The sequence below is a fragment of the Homalodisca vitripennis genome, chromosome 3 (assembly GCF_021130785.1).
Source record: "Homalodisca vitripennis isolate AUS2020 chromosome 3, UT_GWSS_2.1, whole genome shotgun sequence".
In the NCBI taxonomy this organism is placed as follows: domain Eukaryota; kingdom Metazoa; phylum Arthropoda; class Insecta; order Hemiptera; family Cicadellidae; genus Homalodisca; species Homalodisca vitripennis.
Genome location: NC_060209.1, coordinates 192,069,691 through 192,093,459, shown reverse-complemented (window position 1 = coordinate 192,093,459; position 23,769 = coordinate 192,069,691). Strand labels below are relative to the sequence as shown.

At 35.0% G+C, this 23,769-nt stretch overlaps 1 protein-coding gene across 3 annotated transcripts; it reads right to left on the bottom strand.

Moving 5' to 3' along the window:
- Positions 1-7,262: 7,262 nt before the first annotated feature.
- Positions 7,263-19,770, bottom strand: LOC124357927 (V-type proton ATPase 16 kDa proteolipid subunit-like). Of its 3 annotated transcripts, none has more exons than XM_046810051.1 (4): positions 19,570-19,770; positions 14,850-15,036; positions 13,747-13,900; positions 7,263-8,394 (listed from the first exon to the last, which is right to left on the bottom strand). In XM_046810051.1, exons 1-4 carry the CDS (start codon positions 19,643-19,645, stop codon positions 8,335-8,337), a joined length of 477 nt encoding a protein of 158 aa, XP_046666007.1. In that variant the 5' UTR covers positions 19,646-19,770; the 3' UTR covers positions 7,263-8,334. The 3 variants fall into 3 exon arrangements, with proteins under 3 accessions (XP_046666007.1, XP_046666006.1, XP_046666008.1); XM_046810050.1 differs by having other exon boundaries at positions 7,263-8,548; positions 19,570-19,768; XM_046810052.1 differs by lacking the exon at positions 7,263-8,394 and adding an exon at positions 8,574-8,702 and having other exon boundaries at positions 19,570-19,768.
- Positions 19,771-23,769: the final 3,999 nt, after the last annotated feature.

Genomic DNA, 23,769 nt, shown 5'->3' with positions numbered 1-23,769 from the left:
TGTGCAAGAAATGAATCATTTGCATCAATGACAGGAAAACAATGGGCATAGTAAGGGAAAAGCTGGGAAATCCATTGACAAATCATATGAGTGTAATAATTGACAACTGTGGAGCACCACAATTACCATATTCAACAAGTGTAGTTTTAATAGCATTATCCAAGTTTCTTAAACACTCCTCTACTATAACACTTGTAGAGTTTGACTACTATATCCTGGTTAATTAGATGGTCACGACAGTTGATGTCTAAACATCACATTCCAGACATTTCAAAAAGTAAAAAGGTAGGGTTTTGATTTGAGAATAAAATTGTCACTAATTGCCAAGAAGAAGGGGGGGGATATGTACCTTGAAAATCAATTTTTTGTCAGTATTAATCTTTCTTTTGGTGGTATTAAAACTATTTGTGGTTGATTATGCCAACTTCATGGCAGTTAGTGGAGTCCCCTGAGAAGAGTGTCTTAATATTTGAAATGTGTTAGTTTACCCAAAATTGGAAATACACCACTTTATTTGGAACATATGTCCAGTCCTCCATATCAACATTTAACATTAGAAGTGCTATACACTAAATTGCATATTACGGAATTTAAATCCAAGTTTTAATAAGTGCTTTTGACAATTTTAAATTTGTTGTATTTAGTTTGTGATTTCTTTCTTTAAATAAAATATATAATTTAAAAGTAATCAAGGTGTATTTAAAACAAAAAATTCAAATGTTGGCAGAATGCAAAATATTTTAATGCTAAACATCATGTCTTCCCCATGAGCAAAAATTATTTTACAACAAAGACAATTAATAATTCTAAGAGCAACCTAGGTGCTGATAATGCACAGCTAAACAATATGAAATATACACATCTGCATTATTAGACTTCGTGGGTCTAGTTAAAACTCTTCCACCCAGGTAGGCTATCTTGTCCTATTGTTCAGTACTCACGGGTAGCGGGGTTCGACAATTTGCTTTGGAGTGAAATCAAAAAGAGATTGTGTCCATGCTAATATAAAGAGCGTTCTTGTATCTAATAACATTGGTAATTTATTACAGTTTAAAAAATATTAATATATTAGTAAAAAATATATAGCATTTCATTGTTTATCAAGAAGAATACAGTTCACGTGTACAATTGTAGTCAAATGGGGCGTTTTGGGTTGGACTCGGAACTAAGAACTATCAGGTTATGGTTGAGGCAAAAATGACGTCAAACTAAAAGACTTCCGTTGTGTTATTCGTGCTAAGGGTATATAATACAGTCCACCTGCACAACTGTAGTTAACCGGGCATTTTGAGTTACAACTAAGAGATATCAAGTTTCAGGTTACGGAAGACTGTGACGTCAAACGATTAGATTTCAGTTCGTGTTGTTCATTACAAATAACTTTATTACTAAGGGTCTATCAATAGAATAAAGTTCACCCACACAATTGTAGTTAAACCGGGCATTTTGAGTCCGAACTAAGAGATATTAAGTTTTAGGTTAGGGGAGACTGATGACGTCAAACGATTAGATTTCAGTTCGTGTTATTCATTACAAATAACTTTATTACTAAGGGTCTATCAATAGAATAAAGTTCACCTACACAATTGTAGTTAAACCGGGCATGTTGAGTCAGAACTAAGAGATATCAAGTTTTAGGTTAGGGAAGACTGATGACGTCAAACGATTAGGTTTCCGTTGTTATTCTTACATAATAGGTGTAGTGAAACCGGGCAGTAATTCGTATCGAACCAAAGAACGGAAACTAAATACCTAAGCCAGCAATGGCATCATAGTTATACTTTCGTTGTGTTATTCATACCAAATAATTGTATTAAGTATTAGCACTCCCTGTAGAATATGAATATTTCATCCACAAAATTTTAGAAATATCAGGCAATATTGTGTGTGGAAGTTCCTGTTAAGAACGCATCTGAGTCACTGTTATGGTCGCGTCGGCTTGTTCGCCGGGAAACTCCGTGGTACATTTCTTTTTTGCGTTATAAATTTACCGTGTAAAACTTTTCTCACCTCAAAATATGTTGCTATTATTAACTCACATTTCAAATTGCTTTTTATATGAAGTGGTTAAATATAAATTTAATTACAGATATTGGTTTTGTTGGAATTTGTATTGTTGAAGGTCCTCTCTATTAACGTAAAAAAATGGAGTTTTATGTATTATTTTAACGAAACCCACAAGGAAAGTATAACAATATACTTAAGTTTTTTTATCTGTAATTTGAAATCAGTAAAAACTACTTTCTATTGGTTTAGAAAACAATAATCGTTGCATTTTTGTAAACTGACTGAGACTCTAAACCTCCTTTTTGTTGGAACAAATAAGAGAGCTGTAAAAGTTTGAAAATGTCGACAAAAATAGTTTTTTTAGCGCTGCGACTGAATGACGCGACCAATAATTAACTTAACAACATTTATTTGTTGACGCACAACTTTGTCCATTTCATATTTGTTGTATCTCTAATAGTTTCCAAGATCTCGACAGTGTGTGTAAAGTTTGGAATACCCAGTATACAGGGTGGGTCAGATAATGTGTCCTAAACGTATATTAGGAGAACGGTTAGATGTGCCAAAACTGGAGGTCCCTGGTTCGAATTTTAAAGTTTTCAAATATATATCTGTGACATATGGCACATTGTTATAAAGCTCTATTAAGCAGAAACGTTATAGCGAAGTTTGTTTTCCGAAATATTTTAACGTTCAAGATGGCGGACCAAACATAAAAAATTGGGCTTTTACACAAAACCATGAATTTTTTATAAATTTAAAAGTAAAAAGGTGAAACCAGCAAAATCTGCAATAGATAGTTTACCTTTAAAATGATATGTCACACGATCATGTTTTTATTTACTGAATTTTCCCTCCCCCCAAAAGTAAATATTTTGATAAAGGTAAAATAGGCGTATTTCAAAATATTTAAATGGAAGCTTAAGTCATGTTGTACCTCATTTTACATTCAATCTGTGTGTCCACGAGAGAGAGAACTAAACATTATTTTTAATGTTAAACATCATCGCTGTATATTATAATTATTATTAATTTTGTTCTGACGTAAATCTATATCATATGGTACGTAGAATTAATACCTGTACATTAGAAAAAAGAAACGTTTTGGTCCTATGCTTTCAATCAGTATTTTGTTATTTAAAAATAACGGATAAAAATAAAAAGTTTCAGGATTTAAAACTTATTTCCCTATAGGTATGCCCTTACAGCTCAAATAAGATATAAAAACTTTTAAATAGAACTTCTTTTAAAATTACATGGTACATGAATATACAGTATTTTACAAAATTTGGCCAACCTCAAAAATATAACTGTTTTGTAAAAAGTTGAAATGACCATAACCCCAAAAAACGTTCAACTATTTTCAAGACTCTGTTACAGTTCCAGTACATGTGTAGGACTCCTTAGCTGGCCTATCCTGATACTATATGTTCTACGTTACAATCTTGTGGTTACGGCGTTATTGCTCATGGTACTTATTTAAAAAAAAGTATTCAACCCTATTCGAAGGTCACTTTAATTATCCTGTAGAGAAATAGACCTCTGTATAGAACTGCAGTATCAGGAGGCATTGTCTCTGTAACCTAGCTAGAGTGTTGACCTGTCGGTAGCCTCACCCGTCTAACCGGTTACCAAGACCCAAACTTGGGCTCTGAAAACAATCAGCCCATTCTATCAAGGAAAATCCATTCTACGGACGATGGAAGTAAAGAATACTATAACTGACACAAAACTCAAGCATGTTTGTATCGTTAGTCTTGTTATCAGTCTGGCAGAAGGAAGAACGAGGATAATAGCGGTCGTGGAACATGCTTGTGTACGTTCCGTCGGTCAACGATGAACATTTCGAAGATCATTAATCTTATTGATGTGCAGAGTTTTTAGCTTTGCTTATAAACTACAAATTAATCTGCCATGTATACAAAGTACAAGTGGAACTTGGTGCTTGGAAATTCTTTAGGTCGGGCTGGAGAGGAGAAGAGCAGACACATTCAAGAATGCGAGTGTTCAAATATTAATATATGGCCGGTCAGATTGAAGTCTTATTTCACCTTGTAGCATTTGGTGGCTTAAATATTTTAGCAATCACCTCATCAAAGTTAAAAATGATATAAATATTGTCTTATCTTAGGTCACAAAGAGTATTGAAATCTCCAAGTAAATGTTTCTTTTGAGAATTGAATGTACAAATACATTTCTACATATATCGTGGCTGTGGTGGGAAGGGTTGATTCAATGTACAAATACATTTCTGCATATATCGTGGCTGTGGTGGGAAGGGTTGATTCAATGTGAATGCTGGGTTTAGCTCCAGTTTAGATTCCATGAACTGGAGCAGCTGACCGACCTTGGTCATATCAACTTCCAGAGCCGCCTATACACCTGTACCACCAGTACCAGCGGTGGCTGTGCCATCAACAAATCGTATTTTAAACAATGCATTAGTATTGGGACTCTAAAAACCTCTAAAAGTTTCTGAAGTCCTTATGGATTTTAGACGAGTTCCTATTTATAAGAGTTTCAAACTTTAGTCCCAGCAACTGTAAATCGGAGTCTCAGATTACTTACTAACTTGCTTGTCCCAGATAGTAAAGCTAAACAATCGTAGAGAGAGAGACTATAGAAAAACGACTTTAAGTTTCCCCCCGCAAGAACAACGTTAAACTCATTCAGCTTTACGCCCTTATTTTTAGTCGTAGTATAATGTGAGATGTCCCATTAAAAAAAAATAATTAATACGTATCCAGGCGCTTTTTCAGAATAGTTTATACTTTTTTAATATCTAAACGATAAGGCACGAAAGAAACTGAGTTTTCCCGAAATCCTATCGAAATAAAGTAAAAAGCGTTTGGATGCGTATTGATTGTATATTTCAAGTAAGAGTATCCCATAATTTCACGACTAACGATAAGTCCGTAAAGGTGCATGAGATTTAACATTGTTCTTGCTGAACTAAAATCAAGAAAGCTGCCAGAACAGCAGGCCTTTACTGGCCAATTCTCACCCTAACCAGATAGGTAGTTCAAAACCTTGTTATTAAATATTATGTGCGCATAAGACCACACAATACAATTTGAAATTTCGAAATAAAAAAAATGAAATACCGAAGTCTTATTATTCAAAGCGCGACAAGACGGCCAGACCTAGTACTACCACTGACGAGAACTATCGCAGCACTAACGAATTCTGTTGGCTGGGCCTAGTTGCTTACCTCACTGAGACGTCTTGGTTCTGATTGTCTTTGTTTAAAAAAAATATTAATTGATGAAGGATGAAAAAAGTTAAAATGTGCATAGTATTTTGCTTTCAGATAGATTTATGTTTGTAGCTGCAAGACGTTGTAGTCGCAATTAAAATTATTTTAGTTGAACCCAACAAGCACTTCTAAAATTGTGCATTCAAGTACTTTCAAGTGGCATGAACAGTAGGGCCAGTAAATATATGTTAAGCATTTTATGTTAATAATTTCAGAAATGAATATTGATGAAGTGTTTGATCGCTCTATTTATGCATACATGAACAATAAAAGTGTATGAGCAGGAAACAAAATTTCTGCACATCCTTCATTATTGAGCATATTAAAAAAACATTTGCTTTGTAAATTACGAGATATCCTCTTCTTTTAAGGCTAGAAGGATTTACAAACATGTGTTTATATAAAACCCAGTAAGCAATAACATTGAGGTTTATAGCAAAATCGAAAATACGATCATAAATGTTCTACCTAATTTCTTTCTCATATTAAAAAACGAGTAAAGTCCTATTTGTTAACTAAGTTTCAACAAAAAGTTCCACAAGTTGGAAATTACAGTTCCTGGTGGAAACGGCGCTAATGATTAATATTTGATTATAAGATAACCGACGATAAAGAAGAATGCATTATTTATATAGCAAACTGTAAGTAAATCAAAGTGAGCTCTTTTCAGTAGCTTACAGATAGTTAGTCGCATTCTCAGAAAACAAACGAACAAAAACGAAAACAAATCTAGAAATGAAAGTTCAAAACTAGTTTGGAAGGAAATACAGGAAGAAAAATAATTCAAAAGACTTGGTGTGAATGAATGAAACAGTATGCATGATGATTTAGAATAAACGAAGGTGAAAATAGTCAACAACAGACATTAGCGAAACAAAAGAATCAGAGACATATTTGCAAGTAGAAAGTGCAAACGTTAACAGGCTAGATGACTAAATAAATATTTTACTGGCTTTAACTCTTCGCTTGAAATTAACTCTGTATGCTGAAAGTGTATAGGTAATAATGAAATGGAAATTAAAGTTTTTATACAGAGAAGCAGAAGAAAGGTTTTATTATAATGTTAAATGGCACTAATACAATATGAGTTTATAAGGAATGCAAAAGAACGTGAAAATGAAAAACCCACGCTGAATCAACTTATTCAACCAGATTTGACACAATTTTTCTCCTGTCGTCAAATTTCCATAGATTCACTAAGAAAATGAAATTTATGTTAATGAAAGCAGTAAATAAATAGGTGTTAATGAAATGGAAATTAAAGTTTTTAGACAGGGAAGCTGAAGAAAGGTTTTATTATAATGTTAAATGGCACTAATACAATATGAGTTTATAAGGAATGCAAAAGAACGTGAAAATGAAAAACCCACGCTGAATCAACTTATTCAACCAGATTTGACACAATTTTTCTCCTGTCGTCAAATTTCCATAGATTCACTAAGAAAATGATATTTATGTTAATGAAAGCAGTAAATAAATAGGTTTAATGAAATGGAAATTAAAGTTTTTAGACAGGGAAGCTGAAGAAAAGTGTTATTATAATGTTAAATGGCACTAATACAATATGAGTTTATAAGGAATGCAAAAGAACGTGAAAATGAAAAACCCACGCTGAATCAACTTATTGAACCAGACTTGACACAATTTTTCTCCTGTCGTCAAATTTCCATAGATTCACTAAGAAAATGAAATTTATGTTAATGAAAGCAGTAAATAAATAGGTGTTAATGAAATGGAAATTAAAGTTTTTAGACAGGATAGCTGAAGAAAGGTTTTATTATAATGTTAAATGGCACTAATACAATATGAGTTTATAAGGAATGCAAAAGAACGTGAAAATGAAAAACCCACGCTGAATCAACTTATTCAACCAGATTTGACACAATTTTTCTCCTGTCGTCAAATTTCCATAGATTCACTAAGAAAATGAAATTTATGTTAATGAAAGCAGTAAATAAATAGGTGTTAATGAAATGGAAATTAAAGATTTTAGACAGGATAGCTGAAGAAAGGTTTTATTATAATGTTAAATGGCACTAATACAATATGGTTGATTATAAGGAATGCTGAAGAAGCGTGAAAATGCAAACTCAGGGTAAATGAACTTTTTCAAACATATTTGACTTAACTCTTTAACCGTTGTCAAATTTCTGATGTTTGAAATTTCAGCTTAAAAATAATATTTTACTATAGAAAACCTATTGAAATAGTTTATATGGTATATACTATAAATAACACTATTAAGAAATACGCTTGGTACGTGTGAATTAGAACGATTACGTAACACTAATGATGGTAAAATTATTGATTAAGAATAACGATTTTGGATGATTTTAACTTGCAGTACTTCTCCGTATATAGGCAAAATCAAAATTTACGTCTTATTTTATTGGTTTTTGTCATTATTTTGATATGCAACTGACTAATAGAGAAAATATTAAACAATGAGACGTAACGTGTTACATCTGTTTGAATACGCAGAAGTACTCATACATTTCGAAGTCCAGTGTAAATTTGTCTGATCTCTATTTAGTTTACATAAATCACCCACTTCAAGTACTTAGTGTTTCACAGATCACCACAAAGTGCATTGAACACTCCCAGTTGCTAAGGTACACAATCCCAAGTTACATGAATGTATTTTGAGGTTATGTTTCCAACAAAAAGGTGGCACTGACTGTTTTCATGGTAATATGTCAAATTTAGGTGGCCGAAGTGGATAATTTATGTAAACGAAATTAAGGACAAACAAACTTACACTGGACTTCAAAATGTATTGCCAAGATAATTGAAAACAGAAATTTCAAAACGAAATGATGATTATCGTTAACGAATATTTAGCAAGGTCATTAACAACTACATCATTGACTTCTGAACTTGCTTAAAAATTCTAGATGTAAAAAAGAATTTGAAGACAAGACGGCTGAAAATTTTATAATCTTAAAAACATCAAAACAAAACAGTGATCATCGCAGCTCAAACAGAATGATTTAGTATGAGTTTATTAACAATTCTAATACTATACAATATGATACATTTGAGGAAATGAAGAGCGAGAGTGCGAGCAGATCCTACGACTGGGACTTGGTGAACAAGTAGATGGCCACGATCAGCCCGTAGAGCCCGAGTACCTGTGAACACGCAGATCATATTGTTTACTATCCCCTCAACATATATACAATATGATACATTTGAGGAAATGAAGAGCGAGAGTGCGAGCAGATCCTACGACTGGGACTTGGTGAACAAGTAGATGGCCACGATCAGCCCGTAGAGCCCGAGTACCTGTGAACACGCAGATCATATTGTTTACTATCCCCTCAACATATATACAACGTGATACAGTTTGAGGAAATGAAGAGCGAGAGTGCGAGCAGATCCTACGACTGGGACTTGGTGAACAAGTAGATGGCCACGATCAGCCCGTAGAGCCCGGTACCTGTGAACACGCAGATCATATTGTTTACTATCCCCTCAACATATATACAACGTGATACAGTTGAGGAAATGAAGAGCGAGAGTGCGAGCAGATCCTACGCACATCTTCACGCAAAACAAATATATTCTATTTTATTTTTCAAACAGTCATGATAACATAATCTTGTCAACAGACCCTTAAGACCTTGGAACTAACAGGTTTCCTTATCAGCAGATAACAAGATATTTTAGTGAGATAAAATAAACGTCAGAGCAACAATCCATGGCATTTGGTCTAGTCAATGCCTACAATATCGTTTAGAGTAGTTTTGACTCATAAATATTTCCATACATCCACAAGTTGTCACTTTGTTTATTTAATGGTCACTTAAGTTACTCTATTGTTTTACAGCTCTGTTACGGATCTTAAGTCATGCCGCTCAACCCAACCTGGCAGACTTCCAGTCTGTGATACACATTTGTACTAGAGAAATCGATGTAACATAAGTTCAAAGATAGAATCTCAGATCTATACAAAATCCAGACATCTCTTTTATCTATACAGAATCCAGACATCCCTCTTATCTCTACATAATCCAGACATCTCTATTATCTATACAGAATCCAGACATCCCTCTTATCTATACATAATCCAGACATCCTATTATTTATACAGAATCCAGACACCCCTCTTATATATACATAATCCAGACATCCTATTATTTATACAGAATCCAGACACCCTCTTATCTATACATAATCCAGACATCTCTTTTATCTATACATAATCCAGACATCCCTCTTATCTATACATAATCCAGACATCTCTATTATCTATACAGAATCCAGACATCCCTCTTATCTATACATAATCCATACATCCTATTATTTATACAGAATCCAGACACCCCTCTTATCTATACATAATCCAGACATCCTATTATTTATACAGAATCCAGACACCCCTCTTATCTATACATAATCCAGACATCTCTTTTATCTATACAGAATCCAGACATCCCTCTTATCTATACATAATCCAGACATCTCTATTATCTATACAGAATCCAGACATCCCTCTTATCTATACATAATCCAGACATCCTATTATTTATACAGAATCCAGACACCCCTCTTATCTATACATAATCCAGACATCTCTTTTATCTATATAAAATCCAGACATCCCTCTTATCTATACATTATCCAGACATTTCTCTTATCTATACAGAATCCAGACATTTCTCTTATGTATACAGAATCCAGACATCCCTTTTATCTATACATAATCCAGACATCTCTATTATCTATACATAATCCAGACATCTCTATTATCTATACAGAATCCAAATATCTCTCTTGTGTCCACACTTTTTTACACATAATCTACTGTAAACTTACAAATTTCACAATCTTTTATGACATACCAATAATAGATTTGCATTTTTCCTGTTTTCACTTTGAACTTGATAAATAATTCGTATTGTATGTACTTTTATTCAAAGCTAAGTAAATTAGTGGAAATATTGTATACATTAAATGTACCTTTTCAAGGTATGCAGCATAAAACAACAAATTTTAAATAATTCCAAAATGTTCCGCAAAATAAAGATAAAGTTGTTCGTTTAGCAGAAATACAAATCAATCTAATAGCCAAATATTAAAAGTACAAAAATATACTTATACTTTGTGACATTAAAGTCGTTAGTTTTGAACGGAAATAAATGTATCGTAAGCAATATTTAAAATGTACAACTAGGTATATTAAACGTAGAAGTTAGTCTGGAAATTTAATATTTGAAGCTCAACTTAAATGAAAATATTTAATCAAGTATGGTAAATCTTGACGTTATTGTAGAAGTAAGGGCCTGTTCTCTTGCACGGATCGGTTATTTGAGTAAATACCAAATTGCAGTATTGTAGGAAACTTCAAGAACTAACTTTTCAGCTCCAAATTCATGTATTCTTCATCACATTGCACAGAGTGGTCAAGGAGGAATTATATGGCGTCTAATGTCTTCGTCTCTCGAGGTGAAAATCCACACTAGCTGTATTTTCTCCATTCAAAACTTTAATTTTACTTCATTCTGTATTCGATTTCTTCATACATTTTCTTATATTTTTAGTACCGTTCAGAGTCATGACAGCTTAAACATTATGTTAGTTAGATAAAAAAAAGGACAGGAAAACGACTCTTGGGGATACGGCGTTAGACTCAATAGCCATGCATGTATTGGTACATAACATAACCTAGGCATAGTCAAAGATAACTCGACCTTAAGAGGTTATTTTTCAGCTACGACTGGTTTTATTTGTTTTTCATGCACCTCTTATTAAAACTTACATATTTGTATCCCTTTCTTCTGAGTTTATTTACTTTTAAATAACATAGCTATATTCACCAATAACACAGGAACATAAAGATGGAAACCTAAGCTTGATAAAAGACAATTCTTGTTAGTTTGATCAGGAACAAGATGTGGAACAGCACGGCTACGTAACTAATACGGTTCAAGGCAGAGCTGTAAAATTCTAAATAAATAAACGAACTGAAGTAAAATAAAGTAAAGTACTAATTGTAATAGAGACGTTCACAAATGCACGGTCCAATAAAATTTAGAGAACACCGCACAGCACAAATGCTACGATGGCAACTGTCTCACATCTCGCCAATGAGGATCTGGTATCTCACAGCATCCCCTGTGTCGCCAACACGATGGCGGGTACTCTTGTGTGCAAATGACTCCAGCCTACAAATGAATAGACTGTGAAATCCATCCAAGCCAGCGGAGAAGACAAAAAGCGTTTCCCAAAAAGTTTAGAGTGACAAGTCCCGAAGGCCTGGCAGGAAATCCAGAAATATTCGTATTTGATGATAACAAAACATCATCTGAGTCCTCTGACCCTGGATATCCTAGATGTTTTGGCTCATATTATCCTTATATAAGTGGCTTTACTTTCGAGGCGGAAGAGGTGACCTAATGAGGCTTTAGACAGAAACGTCTCGACCAGTTCAATCAGGGCTAAGGATATTGGTTTAGTTTTGTTAGAGCAAGGTTATTCTCTTCTTTGGACCTACGGTAAAACCCATCCTTAACGGATGGGTTTTAGCAGCAACATAACGGAAACGCAATTGTGCTGCTCAAGAGGGTAATAACTTCTTGGAAGCTGATCGAGGACAAGACTCTGCTAGCATGGACAATTTATACATCACAAGGCTAAGAAAGTCATTCTGGAGTCTGAGATAGAATGTGGCATCGCATAAACTTTGCTGGAGGCTTGCGATTCCTAGCAATCAGTACTGATAAAATTTACGAGCATCCCATTCGCTCTTCTGCTTGAAGAAGAGACGTGAAATTCTTATGAAGGAAGTAATTTTCCTTCCCACAAACCCAAGTGTGTAAATAAAATTCCCAATCCTGGCTGGAAGTCCACGATGGTTTTTCCGAGCTGTACAATTTATATTATGATTCCTATAAAAATCCTCTGATAGTTTATCTGACGACCTGGAAGTAGCAATTTCTTCTAAGTAGTTGCTTTCTATAAAACAAACGAGAAAACTTTTAAATAATTGATACAACTATTTTGGTTTAAAAGACAATCTCTATTTTATCACTCCACTTCTTCACATGACTGTAAAGCTTTTCTTCGAGTTTCAGTGTTCAGCGATTCGTGCCTCACGTTCTTGAATAGTAGTTTTTTGGGATACACATCCTGGCTGGTGGAGCCGACGTTTGAGTGAAGAACAGTAACTGGTATTGGTTAAAATATCTTCCAGTACAACCTCATACCAATTTATCTCAAATATAATTAAGTCATGCCACATCACGTTCGTGGTGGTTGTATAGAAAACTGTTTTGTTCATATGGCTGTGCCTTCTTGGCCAGTATATGCCAATTTTGATTCAAATTCATACATACATAGAACATGCAAAGTGGCTGTGAGGAAAAAGCCTACGCAACTTAAGCTATATCCAGTTGGCTAAAGGAGCATTCCTAGCTTACCGTTTGCTCCGGAGGATATCTACGCCACTTTTGGTTGAAATCCCTCTTAACGTTGTTGGGCCTGGACCCCAATGGGCTCATGGATCATTCTCGTAAAGATTTGTTCCGTAGAAAGTTTTTTTTTATTATGTATTTGTAAAGCCATGCAGGGGTGTTGTGTGGAAACCTTTTTTGATCTGGAATTCCACCAACTTGTCTTCAAGTATGACAAGTAAATATCCTTAGTCAATCAATATTCAAGTTAGACATAACTTGGACATCCGGGATTTTTGTGTAGAAAATGGCAATAGCCTTGGTATTGTAATCCCTTCGGTCCAAAGCCGTATGCATATGAAACTGCCTTAGTGACAGTTTATGTCGATTTTGATTTATTTCTATATTTTATAGCGTCGAGAGTAGCACTGTTGAAAACGGGGTTGGCTCTGTGGGTGTTCCTCTTCGACCCAATTACGAGTATCAAACACAATCCTGCAATTTACTTAAAGAGCATCCTCGCGGAATTTCGTTGAAAATTCGCTAAGAACTCCCTCGTGAATCATAATGATTACAGGCGCATTTCTGTATCAATGTAGATAGCGACTTGTATACACAAACACTGTGCAATAGATAGATTAGATATCTACCTAGAATAACTGCATCTAAATGTGTGAAGTTTCTAATAATCGTTTATTTTAACTTTCTACTCATAGTTTTAGTAGTAACCTAAAAATACGTATGATTTGTACACGAGCATGACATACCGTATTTGGCAATACCAATGTGTAATGCCCTATATGATCCTATGGATCATCTCTTCTAGTTAATGGATAAACACTTAATTAAAATTTACTGATAAGACTCGATAAAACAAGAATATCTCGCTGTTGACTCAACCAAGGTTTGTGGATTTTTAATGTACTTTTAAGTACTTTTACCAAGAACGTCAATGACCATTCGTATAAAGGTCTGCGTAGATCTTGCATTTAAATTGATAGTAAGCTTTATAATAGCTTCACCTGTCACATAATGTTCACCTTCACATGTTCACCTTCACACATTCTTGTGTGAAGAACGTGTACTGACCTCAGCAAAAATGAGGATGAGGATCATGCCGACGAATAATCTAGGCTGCTGCGCTGTGCCTCGTACTCCCGAGTCCCCAACGACGCCGATGGCAAACCCTGCTGCCAACCCACTGAACCCTACTGCCAGTCCAGCACCCAAGTGAACCAGCCCCCTGGAACATCCAGAATGTCAACACAGTTCAAGTTTGAAAAGATAGTGTGATTCCGGATATTTGCCATTATTATATGTTACAAAAACTAAAACCACGTTTCGAGGATTGAAATCTACCACTTCTTCAGGTTTAAAACCCTTTAATACACAAAAACGTACAAACTGAACATTACGGTAGCGCACTGCCACTCAAACAATGGCCAATGTTCGAAACCATATTATCCTTTCAAATTATCCATCGTAAACAACAAACTTAAGGTTTCTTATAACTAAAGTTTCATATACAAAAAGGAACTGCAATACCACAAGAAGCAGTAGAATCATATGCTGGCTTCAATTCCTGTATGTTTTTAACTCAGTCAAAGAAGACTTGCTTAGCGGAATACCTACCTGGGTTGTCAAGTTTTGTCACAATATGCTATGAGATATACTTTATCTCCCCTTTCGTACACAAAAAGATTTCTTATCGCTTTAAGAATTCACTGGTCATAACAAAAACTTTACCGATAAGATAAAGCATAATGATAGAGGATAAACATGTGATTGCCTGAGATAGGAGGATCAATTGTAAAACATAAATATAGAGTTACTGCTTCAACAAACAGAGGCGTTGACTTATATATAAAATATATACTTGTATATACAATTTCAGTATCTCGTAATTATGTCTTACTAGAAAGAATTATACGCCGATTGTATTTATTCAAGCGATTGTGGATTTTCAATAACATTCTATCATTAATACTACAGTAAAGTTCTTCATAGTTTAAGCTTTATAATTGTATTCAGAAACAATAGTAATTCTTAAAAGGATTATTTTTTAAAGTCATTATGTAAATTTTGGAACGAACATTGTAGTGTCAGTGAAACAACTTACACATGGACAAGTTTTAAATGATTAGATGTCAACTATACAGCAAATCTTGAACATTTAACCAGCATGTACTCACTTAAAGATGGTGTACTGGCCGACCGTGAGCTGGCCAGCGATGAGGACGGCCACCACCAGTCCATAGATGGCGATGATACCCGCCATGACGACGGGGATGATGGACTTCATGATGTTCTCCGGCCTCATCACAGACATGGCTGCGATACCGGTGCCGGACTTGGCAGTCCCGTAGGCCGCCCCCAGAGCTGCAACCGACAGGATCATTAGCCTACAATATTCTGAGGACTCTTCACAAACCCCTGCCACGTATGGTGTCTAAAATAAACGGTTGTCTAAAAATAATACTTTGATTGAATGAAGGTATATCTTTTTTACCCCATCGTTTATAGTCACTGTAATACGAGTAAGCATTTACGGCTGGAGGAGAAACTAATATTTTATAAACACTCGTAAAGAATTACAGTCCATGAAATCCGATGACCCTGAAGTCCATGTCGTAAAGCTGAGCTGTTAGGGCCAGAGGGGTTGACCCATGTGGTACTCAACAAGACTTTCCATACTTCCTCTGCCACACGAATTATGCAGATTTCAGTTACAATTCATAAGATCTGGAATTTAAAACTTTGGGCACTGAACCACGAGGCTCCTGAACGCCTTTAGAGTATTCATAATACTACCTCTGAAATAACATAACCTCTAAACTATAGTAGAATCACCCATGTGTTGCTTTCTGTATTTACTAGAAACGCCTAGCATTTAGGTCCAGCTTATATGTTGACTATCACGTTAATTCTGAGCTCAGTATCTGGAAAATCTAGCTAAGAATACGAGTATACGAGTATGCAACAGATTCCTAGGACTTGGAGTCAACATCCTATAGCTTTCGGTCTATTGCATCTTCCGTTTTGTGTGTGCCTTGATCTCTTAAAACTCTCATAGATCAACGTTTCCCTGAATTGCAGATGGGTTTTTTTTAATAAGAGTAATCTCGGATAATAGAATGCATTTCGATTCAAGGTGACGGTGCTCAAAGACGGTATCAATGTATCAACTGTTTTTAAATACGCTGATTTAACCAAAACTGATGTTTAAGTCGTATAGAAATTACGTCTAACAAGGATATTCTTTTGGAGACTGGGGGTGAAGCCCAAGGTACTACTACCTGACACGTACGCCTACACACACAAAACACACATTTATTGACCGGTTTAGGCTGAATGACGCGGGTGAACAAATTTCTCTGTCAAATACACAGATACCTTATACCTATCAACTGTAACATGTTTGTTACTACTGGTTTGTACAAACGTACCTTTAAAGTGGTCGTATTTCATCGGTTATGCGACGAAAGATTTCGTTAAAAAGTACCGTTGGAATTTTGATACAAATTTTTAAAAGTTAGCATCTTGTCCAATCTTTTATAATTGATGCAAAACAGCTGATAAAATCTGTGTTGCTCCCAGCTTGTGCAGACCTATACACTGATCGTCCTTACTTCGTTGCCGGATTACGTTTAAAAATTATCGTTGGAATTACTATAAAATTTACTAAATATTTGGTATCTCTTACATTTTTTATAACTATACTGTTTTTTATTTGACTTTAAAAATGTTGTTAATACTAAAGTAAATTACACCATTATTTATTTTACTTTTCCTCTTATGTATAGCTACCTATCTGTGAGGCTTGGTATCTGTAGCTGTACTAGTTCCAAAGATATTATTTTTTCTAAACAATTCAAAACGGCGGCCAGCATATAAACGACACATTTTTGACCTATTATAAGCCATAGAGGTTTGTGACGCCCATTTACGAACATCCTGTACATATTTTATAAATTTATGCGATTTAGAGATTACTCATTGCATATGTCGTTATGACAAATTGACACATATTTTATGAATTACACGTTTGCCAAAGAATGTTAGAGCATCTTCGTTGCCGAGGAAGCAGCTATTTATTAAATCTCTTTTAACAAATTAATTGCTAGTAACTCCGATTTCCGAGGAGTTTAATGCCGTCTGTATTACATAATAGACTTTTATTACCATGTTGTAGATACTTGTATTCCTGTCCAAGTAGATACGCAATTTCTCAAAAACACTATTTACGACTATTTGTAGCATAGGCACACATGACAGAGCTCATCACAAAAAATACAAAAAATACAAAAAACGAACCAAACTTTCCTCTCTCATTACAACCCATTACGTCTCAGACATTTCACGTGTTCTAAAGAACATAACCTTACTATTAATTAATCCCCTCTCAAATCAATTTGGACACACGGAAATCAACTTACCTACATACAGGGTTATCAGTAAAAGTGTTCTAATACTTAGAGATTTTGTTCTACACATCAAAATGAGCAAAAAAGGTCCTGTGAAGGTATGTCCTAAAACTTTTAGTTTTCCGTCCATCTGTCTGTATATGTTTTTTATAAAAAAAGTTATATCTTTTGAACCAGTTGAGATAAAGTTATGAAACTTGAGAATTGTATTAACCTTTGGTAGACCTTTTTGAAAATAAAATATTAACAAAATCCGTTGATCCGTTTCAAAATAGCGTTTGTTTAAAGTTGTTAAAATAAAAACAAAACAAAAACTGTGTAGTTATAAAAAGTTGATAGGATACCAACTATTTAGTCATTTTTATACCAATGCCAACGGTACCTTTTTCAAGAAATCCGTCAACGCTAAGCGAGCACGATCGCTTTATATGTATGCTTGTACAAGCCAGGAGCAACTAAGACTTTTGTCTTTTGAAATAGGCTTCAGCTGTTTTAACAGGTTAAACCAATCTATACAAGATACCAACTATTTTGAAATTTTTATGACAATTCCAACGGTACTTTTTCCAACGAAATCCGTCAACGCATAAGCGAGCACGGCCACTTTAAAAATACGCTTGCACAAGCCGGGAGCAATCAAATATGTCACAGTTAAGAGGTATCAATTGTTTGCTGCGGAGATGCAGAGGGGAATATACTGAATGGAAACTGACAATACTGAAGAACTTAAATGGAAATTTAACATTTTCTGTTACTAACTCTGACTCATAGCCACTTAGAATCCGGCAGTTTAATAAAAGCTCGTGTTTTACTTATAAATTCTACATAAATTAATGCATTTCACTCTCTGATCGCTCGTTAAAGTAACTATGGATAATTATTGTCAAGATTAAACATTTTATGTCAAGCGAGCGTTATTTTTGTTGTCTAACAGTACGAAATTGTGCCATAGACTTGGACGCAACGGCTAAGTTGTAGGTTATGGTGCTTCGTACGAGTATGTTAGTAATATTTAATCTGATCTCACAATGAAACTCAGATTAGATTCATTTACAGGATACAGATTTATCTTATGGTAACATGATTGTGTAGTGTTGTACTGTAGTGTATCTACAAAAAATAAAAACTTCTCTTTGCTGTGTTTCTTGTTTTAATTACATGAGAAACTTAATACGTAGTGTTCGTGCGAAATAGCAGGAAGAAGCGAAATATTTGCAAAGCGATGACAACCGTAAATTGAAAAGTTAATAATAATAATAATTTTCTAAATTTTTCCCTTTTTATATATTCTGTGAGGTAATTAATAGCTATCATTACATTAATTGCGAAACCTCATCGAAATTGCCGTTTGTGAGTTAATTTTTTTTAACGGCGTGAAGAAAAATTCATAAAAATGTCAGAAGTTTAAATTGAAAATCGTTTATTAAAACCCTCAGGAAAGGTTAAGTAATGTAGGTTACTACATTTTTAATCCTTAGAATATTAGTCAAACTGAGTGATAAAGTTCTGTAGTGTGTCCTTTATTTATAGCCCATAATTGGATTTGAAATGCTTACAGGATTTCAGGTCTATGCTTATAGAAACTTCAATACTGTGCATTTCAAGAATTATTTCCTGTCCTCTTTTCATATGTCAAAAATCAAGACATACAGTAAATCTTTAACAAAATATAGTGAAGTGTACCAAAGTAATATGTGATAAAAGAAAATCACCGGCCTGACCTTAATAAGAGCTTACCCAATAAATCATAAAAATTTTGGATTTATTTGAAATTTCGCTATTTTATCCAGGACACTTACCGCAAAGAAATTACGTTTTTGGTATTAGTACTTATAACAATTTCTTTGTTCTCTGTTAAAACAACTTATTTTCGGTATAAATATTACATAATTTACCAGTGGTGAAATACGAAACTTGACTATTATTGAATATTTATATGGTAGTGTAAGTGGACGATAGTTACATTTTAGTGTTACACTTCATGATAAGCCATGTTTCGCTACAACATAAGTATTTTTGAAAAATAATCCCCTTTCAGTAGCGAATTCCACTTGCTTAAGCCCCTTGGGTCCTCTCCTCCTAACCTTTTGTGAAAACTGTTCTACCAAAAGGTGACAAAAAACAAATTTGTAATTATCGTAAAATATATTATTATTGAAGCATTTAAAAAGAGTTTTTATATCTTTTAAGTGATTTTTATGAGAACAAAATCATTAGTGTGATAGCAATAAAAAGACTTGGATTAAATGTTTTCGACCCCTTTGGGTGTTCGGCCCGTAGGGCCCGCCCAAGTGGACCTATTGTTTTAATCCTCCAATGCCGTATAGATTTACAAGAAGGCATACAGAGAAACTGGATCGTGTGATGGCAAATTAATGAATTAGCGGTCATTTGAGATTTTTTTAGAAGAACTCGTTATTTGTGAAAATAAGAGTTTTAAATACTATGCAAGGTATAAACTTTAGACCCTAAGTAGGTTACCACGTACCGCTAAATATGATGGCAGAGGCGGCGCCCATGCTGCCGAAGAAGGGGGCGTATTCGGGGGTATCCGTCTGAGACATTGTGATCCTGGGTCTGGTCCTGGTCCTGGCACTGTGTCACGTCCTCCGCCGAGCTGGTGGCTGGTTCTGGTGTCGAATCCTGGGCAGACGATCGCGGTTTGGCCGCCTATCATATGATTGCCTCACGCGCCATCTCCTCATTGGCTGACTCGAGTATTTCTTGTCATGAGCTCAGACACTCTAGATAACTCTTATCACAAGTATTTACCAATGATTTATTGTTTTGGGTTACAATTCTGCTACAATCACTCGTCGTACTCTTGTCGCTCGTTCTTGGGCTTCCCTGAAAGTGACTTCAGGTCTGGAAGCAAGGTTGCGCAACTTTCGTGGAACGCTTCCTGTGCAGGGTTGAGAGTTGTAGCGTCTCCCAGTGTCCTCTGCGTTTGGCAGATTTGAGAGCAACGAAGAAGAAAGCTCATAGAAGAAAGACAATGATAGAAGTTCAGGGAGCCAAAAAATAAAGCAGCTTTTAAACGTGTATTATTAATACTAACGGTTATCCGCGGCTTCGCTTCGTTATGAGAAACAGGGACACCATGAGATTTTCTTTTAGTGGCATTCCAAGCAATCCTGAAATAAGTGATAATCACTGAAAGATATTCCAATCTCTTGATCTGTTTTATATTTAAGTTTATAGATGGGGACCATGGTGTCGGAGAGTGAATGAAACTGTTTTGAGAAAATTTATCGAATTTAACTCCAATATTTCATTATACTTTATTGATTTGCTCCAAGGATTTCAGGAACAATTGAACTACTTTATTCCAGTGTTAGGAAATTCTAAATATAAGAGGAAGGCTAAATTCGTAGTCTTTAGCTTTCCAGATAACTCAAATTCAAATTCACATTTTTATTCACATACAAAAACAATAACATATACAGCAACTTCTACAATTTAAAATGAACAATTCCCCATGTAGACTACAGGTCTGTGTATGGGGAAGAGTCCATAAATCAGTCTTTTACTGATTAAAAGTTTTATAGTATGGTTTCACTTTAAACAGACTTTTACATCTTAAAAGGTTGGTTTAAGATTGCACGAAATACATTATTCTGAAAATCATATATTTATATATATTCAGTTTAGGCATCGCTTAACCACCATATCTACTGTTGATGGATAAAAACAATTCAACAACACATCCAACAATAATGATTCTTATGTACCCAATATTTCCAAATAATTTGCTGTTAACAGGCTTCTACATAATTTATTGGTAACGCGAACGATTCAGTGTCTCTGCAGCAGCATCACCCAGGTTGAGCAACCACCGACCCACCCTACGCTTGTACTCGACTACACTTCCACCCTCTGCCTCCAATATGTGCTCTGGTAGATTTTTATAAAGCACTTGAGCTATGTAAAAAGAGTTAAATTTTTCTATGGAAAAATTTGGTCTTGGTATCTGATATCCAACCTGTATTTTGTGTCTGGTAGAATAGTTCTGGTGAAGCGCTATAAAGATAAAATCTTTGAGATTTTATGTACAATTGCCTTACACTTAAAACAGGAAACTCATGATATAAAAGATTAGAAGGATATCTGCGGCTTCTTCTCAAAATGATCCTTGTTGTACTTCTCTGCGTGACCTCAAGTGGTTCCAGTACAGCAGACGACACTCCTCCCCACGCGAGAATACCACCACCTATGATGTTAGTTTACTGTAGCTGAAAATGCTAATGAATCAATCCCAAACAAAGGAATGCTTCTGCATGTGTAAAGTTTAACTGACTTTGTCAAATAATTGACAACAAACTAAATTTCACATGTTTAAATGTATATAAATTATTATACTTGTTATTGTTGACTTTGACATGTAATGAACACAACATTTACTGTATGATTATGGATTCAAATCTATAAATACAACGGATGGTGGAGTGTTAAAGGAGTTTTCACGACCAGTATGAAGTAGCTCGGAGGGACTTTACATGGGCCTATGTTAGCTAGGGACCCTAAGAATGTCTGTGTAAAGTTTGAGTACAATCGGTCCAGAAGTTTTACATAATTAACAACACACAAACAACATGAACATATAGACAGACACCGTCAAGTTTTTGTATAACAGTATAGATGCACCCAGACGCACTTTAGTTTGTTCGATATTTGTAAAGGTATTTAGATACAAATCCTATCGAACATTTTGAAATACTGTATACCGATTTAAGTATACAATTTAGAAAAATAAATAAAAAGCGTTTAACTGCGTATTAGTTATATCTTGCCAAACATTACAATAAAATACAGGACGTAAAGAGCATGCGGTTTTTAACATTGTTCGTAGGAAGAACTCGAAGTAATCCCATGCAAGCTGTTGTTCTTAAGGTGAAGAACTCGGGTAATCCATGCATCTGTTGTTCTTTAAGGGGGAAGGAGATACTTCGAGGTATTCCCATGCAGCTGTTGTTCTTAAGGGAATGAAACTCGAGGTTGATTCCATGCAGATGTTGTTATTAAGGGATGAACTCGAGTGGTAATTCCATGCAGCTGTTGTTCTTAAGGGAAGAACTCGAGGTAATCCCATGCAGCTGTTGTTCTTTAAAAAAAAAAAAATAAAAAAAAAAATGGAAGAAATCGAGGTTAATCCATGCAGCTGTTGTTCTTTAAGGGATGAACTCGAGGTAATTCCTGCAGCTGTTGTTCTTAAGAGATGGAACTCGAGTAATTCCATTTGGCAGCTGTTGGTTCTTACGCGAGAACTGGAGGTAATTCCATGTCAAGTTGTTTTTCTTACGGAAGGACCAGAGGTAATTCATGCAGATGTTTTTTCTTACCGGAAGGACACGAGGTAATTCCATACAGCTGTTGTTCTTACGGGAAGACTCGAGGTAATTCCATGCAGTGTTGTTCTTTCGGAAGAAACTCGAGGTAATCACATGCATCTGTTGTTGTATTAAGGGTAAGACTCGAGGTTAATCCCATGCAGCTGTTGTTCTTAAGGAAAAGAACTCGAGGTTTATCCCATGAAGCTTGTTTTACTTACGTGAAGAAAACTGAGGTTAATCCCATATGCAGCGATTTAATTACGGTGAAGAACTCGACAAGTATCAAGGATATATTTTTTATATTAGTGGTTTTCTTCATTTTTCTTAATATTTGTCTTATGTATTCTTCCTTCATTTAGTGTTACCACTTTTGTTATAGGTACTCTTAAATTGTTTTTTCAGTTTAGTGTTATTTTTACTTGGTTTTTTTTCTTTTTAGTTTTTTTAATCTAATGCAGTGTTGTTCTTACGGGAAAGAACTCGAGGTAATCCATGCAGCTGTTGTTCCTTAAGGAAGAACTCGAGGTAATCCCATTGCAGCTGTTGTTCTTAAGGGAAGTACTTCTGAGGTGTAAACCCATGCAGCTGTTTGTTCTTTAGGTTGAACTCGAGGTAATTCCATGCAGCTGTTGTTCTTAAAGAGTATGAATCGAGGTAATTCCGATGCAGCTGATGTTCGTACGGGAAGAAACTCGAGGCAATTCCATGCAGAAGTTTTTCTTACGGGAAGGACGAGTAATTCCATACAGCTGGTTGTTCTTAGGGAAGAACTCGAGGTAATCCCATGCAGCTGTTGTTCTTACGGAAAGAACTCGAGGTTAATCCATGCAGCTGTTGTTCTTAAAAGGGATGAACTCGAGTAATCCATGCAGTGTTGTTCTTAAGTGATGAATTCGAGGTAATTCCCATGTGGCTGTTGTTCTTATGGGATAGAACTCAAGGTCATTGCACACAGTTGGACTCGTGACACTACTAAAACTTGTTGACTACGTCGTCTTCTCTCTGTGACACGTAACGTGCAATACTTTGTCCTGAAACAAAACTGATGTTAAATCAATATACGAACATCTCCATGAGTTACAATTAATATTACCTGTGTAATAAAACTTTGGTTATTTTCAGTAAAGGTTAGGTAATATAGGCTACTTAGCATTAGCGCCTACGTTGTACCTCATTATTGGCACTCTCAAATGTGAACATCAAGAACATCAACAATTATACCACATTTCCTGTAATTCTTCAACTGCATGTAATTAGTGCCGCATTATTACTCATTTGTTACTACTTATTACTCACTTATTACAACGAGTGGTTTAACACATAACAATGCGAGGCAAAGAATGAAATTTTCGGCTAAA